The following is a 5,987-nucleotide window of genomic DNA, read 5'->3' on the forward strand; positions in this document are numbered from 1 at the left end:
CACTGCAACCATGCATGTCTTTTTTTTCTTTGGTAAAGAACCATGCATATATGTTTGTGAGCTGCGAGCACTAAGCTTGGTGATCAACCACCACAATGAAAATGCGATAATAATTCATTTGGCATTGGCACAATATATATTGCATGTAGAAATATGTTGTTGCCAAAAGACAATTCTCCATATATATTATATGCTGAATTGGCATTGCACCTTGCATAGAAGGTACTCTCGTGCCTGCAAGCGTGTTCCACTAAGGTGACTATAATTTTGGCCATAAACATGTGGTAGTAAAGAATTTATAGAGAATCTATTTTTGAGAGAGTCTTCTTAATGTTTCTATTAAATTAAGTGTAAAACCCCTGGTAGCTAGGCCCACTTTAGGTCAATAGGTACCATATATGTTCCCACTTTGGCTACTTTTCATGGGAAAGCCGTGTATATATAAACACGATATCTCCCTTCCAAGTTTCACAACTACAAAGTGAGTGATTTGTATTAATTAGTCTAGCTAAAACAAGAAAAAATAAACTAAGAGAATATTTCTATTAATATTTCTTATTAGTGATTATGGGTTCGACCGTGATAACTATTCCGGCAGATGTGGAGCTTGATCTTCCCAAAAATATTCAAGACAAAGATGAGAGGCAGAAGTTTTCTATTTTTGGAATTATTTCCAATCTTACACTTAGAGTAATTGATCAGAAAAGCAAGCAAGATATGAGAAAGCTGCTTCACTGCATCAAGGTTGGAGTTGCCCTAGTTTTGGTTTCACTTCTCTATCTTCTCGACCCTCTCTATGAACAAGTTGGAGAGAATGCCATGTGGGCTATCATGACCGTCGTCGTCATTTTTGAGTTTTATGCAGGTTTGCTCTACTTTTCTGGGTTACATTGGAGAGTTTCACTCTTTTTTATCCAACGAAAAAAAATTCATTAAGTTACTAATACATGTTTTAACTTTGTGTATGGTAACATTTTTTTGTTTTCAGGTGCTACACTTAGTAAGGGCTTAAACCGTGGAATGGGTACAATTTTAGGAGGTGTATTGGGGTGTTCAGCTGCAACTTTTGCTCAAGAAGTTGGTGGAATGGGCAAGGGCAACGCCGTAATGATCGGTTGTTGGGTGTTTGTCATGGGTAAGATATATAATGTTAGGCCATCCATTAATTTTGATATTTCAAGAGTAATGCTCATATATAATTTCGTAAAGGAACTTTTATAATGCATATATAGTCTAATATTGTACAAAGTTGGTCCCAGAGAATTTGGAACTTCCATCCCTATAAGTCTAGAAGATTATGGCGCATTATCAACGTGCCGTGCATTATGCAGATTTGAATGGTTGATGATGAATTGTGATCAAATACTACATACACATACATACATATATATTAGAAATTTTGGACAAAATGAACAAAAATTTTATTGAATAAGAAAAATGAAAGAATGAGAGCAAAAAAAGATAAACTGTTTACTAAGTAAATCTTACATTTTATTATATTTCAGGTGCAATTGCGACATATTTTAGATTAGTGCCTAGCATCAAGAAAAGATACGACTATGGAGTCCTGATCTTCATCTTAACCTTCAACTTAGTAATTGTATCGGGTTTACGTGCCGGTAAAGTGTTGGAAATAGCTCGTGATCGTCTTTCAACAATCGCAATGGGATTTGCAGTATGCATATTCGTAAGCTTGCTAGTCTTCCCAACATGGACTAGTGATGAACTTCATGACTCTACAGCTCATAAATTTCAACTCCTTGCTGACTCAATTGAAGGTAATAATTAAAGCATGCACTAAGTTGTGTTAGTGATTAAAGTAAACGCATGACCCATCTAATTAAGTGAATAGTTAACCATCTTAATTTGTTGAATGATTGATTTGCAGGATGCTTAGAGAATTACTTCAGATTGGACAAGGAAAATATGAAGGATGATTCCATTTCTAGTAGTTGCAAGTCGGTATTGAACTCCAAGTCAAAGGATGAGACACTGGTATATATAATACTTCCATACACATTTTAGCGAGAACATTGTTATTTGTACAGCATATAGTTATTGACGGCCTCTCTACTAATGGAATAATATAACTCACATGTATGTAATTCACTTCTTATTAAAAAAAAAAAATGTAGTTCATCAAATATGATACGAATAACACTATCCTTGTTAAATTTATAAACAAAAACATGAGATCACGGTGTTCTATAATTAATTATGTATGACAGGCAAATTTTGCGAAATGGGAACCATGGCATGGAAAGTTTGGTCTCAAGTACCCATGGACAAAATACCTACAAGTTGGAGAGCTTCTTCGAGAGTTAGCTACCATTGTCATTTCCCTCAAAGGTTGTCTTCAATCTCCTAGACAGGTACACATGTACATATGTACATATATAACATGCACACTTGGCCTTTGTTTGAATTAATTTTGGTTCATCTTCTTTCCAAGAAAAATTCTTAAGCTGGTTCAAATTATGTGTGATTTTAGCCGTCGTGGAGTCTGAGGCAGTCTATCGAAGAGCCTAGTGAAGCTGTAGGACTGACACTTGCTTGGAGCCTAAGAGAGCTTGGAGAGAGCCTTGTGAAGATGAGAAGATGCAACCGGGAGGCTGTGATAATTCCCAAATTGAAGTCAATGAGACTAGAACTGAGCTCGATTGTTTCTCCTTCAAAGTTTGGACCAATAGAGAATGTTGATGGACTTGCAATTGCAAGCTTTGTCTTCTTGTTGACAGAGATGATTGAAAAGTTGGAAGAATTGGCGAAGGAGATTGAAGAACTTGGAGAGCTTGCTGGTTTTCATGCTAAATAGCTATAGCTATGCCTATATATAGACTTTAATATTCTTAACTATGGTGCATAAACATTTTCCCATTTTTGGCCTACAAAACTCCACGTATGTTCCGAAATTATGCGAGTTTGGAGAGGATGCGTAGCTAGCTAGATGTATAGTATATATTAATTAACCGAGTAACTGAAACTATGATTACTTTATCATATGATGTGATCTTATGCATGCGTATTGTTAGGACCGGCCTTGAGAATTTAGGAGCTCTATGTGAGCCTTCGAAGTAGGGCTCTAAAGTTTGTTGATCTCCGATTCTTTGTACATTGATATGTATAAAAAAGAATTTGCTAAATACATAAAAAATTCTATTTCCACATTAAATATCATTAAAAATTAATATCAAAAGAAGATAAATATAAAAACATTACTTAAACATTACACTCTCAAATTTTTAGACACAAATGTATTAAATGTTTGCAGTCAATAGTCTAAGATTGAGAGTGAAGAACAATAAAACTTGATGAACAAGAGAATAAAGAACAATAAAACTTGATCGACGAGTATAATAAATTCAACAATGCCAATTGTTTCTCTTGTGTGTGTGTGTGTGTGTGTGTGTGTGTGTTTTTTTTTTTCCTTCTAAAATCAACATCACACTAACGAATTGAATATTAAAATAATCCATTAAATAAAAAATTATTGAAAAGAAAAATATAAATTTAAAGTTTTGATTACCTTAAAGTACAATCTTCAAAATCATGTGATAGTTGGTTTAAACATTCAATAGAAATAGAGAGATTGGGAAGTTGAAAGAAAAAAAGATTGCAAAAGGACTTGAGTTTTATAACTTTATATGCATTTAAACAGATGGGATTAGGAGTAAATTTGAAAAACAAGAAAAAACTAGTGACTAAAAAGGCAGCTATGTTTTTCGAACTCAACACCCCAAAGAAAAAGAAAGCCAAACATTTCCACTACACCAACAAATGAATTATGATATTTTTTTTTCTTCTGTATTTATATGTTAATTATAGGATATAAAAAAAATTAAGGACCCCTCCAAAGTGGGGGCCCTAGGCAGGCATCTACTTGGGCTACACTTAGGGCCAGCCCTACATGTTGTGTGGGAAAGACAATGAATTTAAATTCGGACATTTGTGCCTAACTTAGGACTTGACAAATTTTTATACGGCAACACACTTATAAGGGGTGAAATTGTTGGAACCCATATATTATCAGGTTATATCGAGTGTAGTGAAGTAAAGGTGCTTATTTGTCAACTTTTTCTGTTATCATCCTAAAAATACAAATTTGCCTTGCCTAAAGTTGTTAAAGCTAGTATGCTTAAGCCCTGGATTTATCCAGTGTAAAATTTCACACCTTATGAATGTGTTCCCGTGTAAACAGCTGCTCCCATATAAAATTTTCTCCTAACTTAGATTTGATCATCACACCATAGCAAAATATATACAAAATAGATCAATAGGTTTGGCCTTAATCTCTACCAAGGTCCCTTCACAAAGCTGCAGGCCAAATAAGATAAGGGACCTTTGTCAGAAGTCATTTGACATAGTTGTCAGATCTGCCAAAACTTTGTCAGATAGATCAATAGGTTTGGCCTTAATCTCTACCAAGGTCCCTTCACAAAGCTGCAGGCCAAATAAGATAAAGGACCTTTGTCAGAAGTCATTTGACATAGTTGTCAGAGGCACAAAAGGATCTTTATTTGTGCTTATCTTTTTGAGCACCACATATTTTATTGTGCTCCTTGATCAAAGGGCACATCCATAGAGGGTGTAAATACCATTTTAGTCACTGCATTGTTACTATTGGTCTATGAGCACATTATATGTTGGTGCTCTTTGGCCTCAAAGGGCATAAATAATTTATTGCGCACATTGTCCATATTTTTTTGTAGTGATAGGATGGAGTGGTCATCATCCTATATAGGTATCTTATCTGGCCTGCAGCTTTGTGAAGGGACCTTGGCAGAGATTAAGGACAAACCCATTGATCTATTTTGTATATATTTTGGATCACCAGCTCAGGTCTTAAATAATATCATGATAATTTCTGTTAAAAGAAGACAAATGTATAAGCCATTGGAATAGGATAATCAACATAAGACCATTCAAGTAAGACAAATAAAAGTATAAAATTAAGGATGCCGACGGAGAAACATACATAATTATAGTGATCATGATTAAGATAAACCATAAAAAAGAGAATCCAAAGTTAAAAAGCTTCAACTCTGATAAGATCAGGAGACATCACAACAACAAGAAACAGAGAAAAAATGGGCATTCATCTCATGAAAATTGCAGTAACCCTAACCCTAATCGGATTCGCAGGGTTTTTCTTCTGCAGTGTGGTAAGATGCACTCCAGACACAAACGTGACAAACGTTCTATGCAACGGAGGGTTGTACACAGCTGGTGATCCTTTTGCTGTAAGCCTAGCCTATGTTCTTCAAGAATTGGAAACTGCCGCACCAGCTCACAAGAACTATGATTCCTACAACATATCTCCTTACCCTAATGCGTTTGCGTACGGCCATGCTTCTTGTAACAAAAACATCACAGCCCCAGATTGCACTACTTGTCTTGGTGCTGCAAAAACAGACATGTCAGTGACGTGTCAAAATGCGATAGGCGGTCGTGCAGTTCTGGTTGATTGTGCAGTAAGGTATGAGCAATACCCATTTACTGACTGATCAGCCTCCACCCATTAGCTATAGTTTGATTTCCACTAGTTACTAAATGTTGCTGCTGCAATAACATTATATAATTTCAGTGTACTAAAAATCTTCCTTTCGTGAAGCATTATGGGATAGCTAGCTTTTCATGGTTCAGTCTTCACCTTTTGGAGATTTCAATTCTGCGTTTGTGGTTGTTGCACATGAATGCGCTGATTGGTAGAGTTCTACACATCAAGGCACCATTTTTTAGTTCTTTTTTAGGCACATTTATTTCATCAAGAAACCAGAAATGAGATCAGCACTTGCACATGTCTTAGTAGCAGGGTCTAGAATATAGCCAGAACGGATTTTCTGTTGGAATTTTATGGGGCGTTTCAAAATACAAACCATGCTCATTGTGACAATTCATTTTCCTTCAAATCCTTTTTTTTTTTTTTTTTTTTTTGTCGAACGATAGATTTGTTAGATTAGATGTTAAATTAGAAAGTCAACGCGATT

General features: G+C 35.3%; 2 protein-coding genes across 2 annotated transcripts; both read left to right on the forward strand.

Moving 5' to 3' along the window:
* Nucleotides 1–527: 527 nt before the first annotated feature.
* Nucleotides 528–2,962, forward strand: LOC103947572 (aluminum-activated malate transporter 13). Its single transcript, XM_009358489.2, has 6 exons — nucleotides 528–865; nucleotides 989–1,135; nucleotides 1,506–1,778; nucleotides 1,889–1,995; nucleotides 2,229–2,372; nucleotides 2,492–2,962. Exons 1-6 carry the CDS (start codon nucleotides 568–570, stop codon nucleotides 2,813–2,815), a joined length of 1,293 nt encoding a protein of 430 aa, XP_009356764.2. The 5' UTR covers nucleotides 528–567; the 3' UTR covers nucleotides 2,816–2,962.
* A 2,125-nt stretch (nucleotides 2,963–5,087) lies between these two features.
* LOC103947657 (antifungal protein ginkbilobin-like protein) lies at nucleotides 5,088–5,504 on the forward strand. Its single transcript, XM_009358586.3, has one exon. It carries the CDS (start codon nucleotides 5,088–5,090, stop codon nucleotides 5,502–5,504), a length of 417 nt encoding a protein of 138 aa, XP_009356861.3.
* Nucleotides 5,505–5,987: the final 483 nt, after the last annotated feature.

The sequence above is a fragment of a genome, unplaced genomic scaffold, assembly GCF_019419815.1.
Source record: "Pyrus x bretschneideri cultivar Hongxiangsu unplaced genomic scaffold, Pyrus_bretschneideri_v1 Contig25, whole genome shotgun sequence".
NCBI classification, from domain to species: Eukaryota; Viridiplantae; Streptophyta; class Magnoliopsida; order Rosales; family Rosaceae; genus Pyrus; species Pyrus x bretschneideri.

Excerpts from the sequence above, each read along its gene's own strand:
- LOC103947657 (XM_009358586.3), top strand. The coding sequence starts at position 5,088 with ATGGGCATTCATCTCATGAAAATTGCAGTAACCCTAACCCTAATCGGA.
- LOC103947572 (XM_009358489.2), top strand. The coding sequence starts at position 568 with ATGGGTTCGACCGTGATAACTATTCCGGCAGATGTGGAGCTTGATCTT. Across the intron at positions 1,136-1,505 it reads TTGTTGGGTGTTTGTCATGG|GTGCAATTGCGACATATTTT; the intron begins GTAAGATATATA and ends ATTATATTTCAG. Across the intron at positions 1,779-1,888 it reads CCTTGCTGACTCAATTGAAG|GATGCTTAGAGAATTACTTC; the intron begins GTAATAATTAAA and ends ATTGATTTGCAG.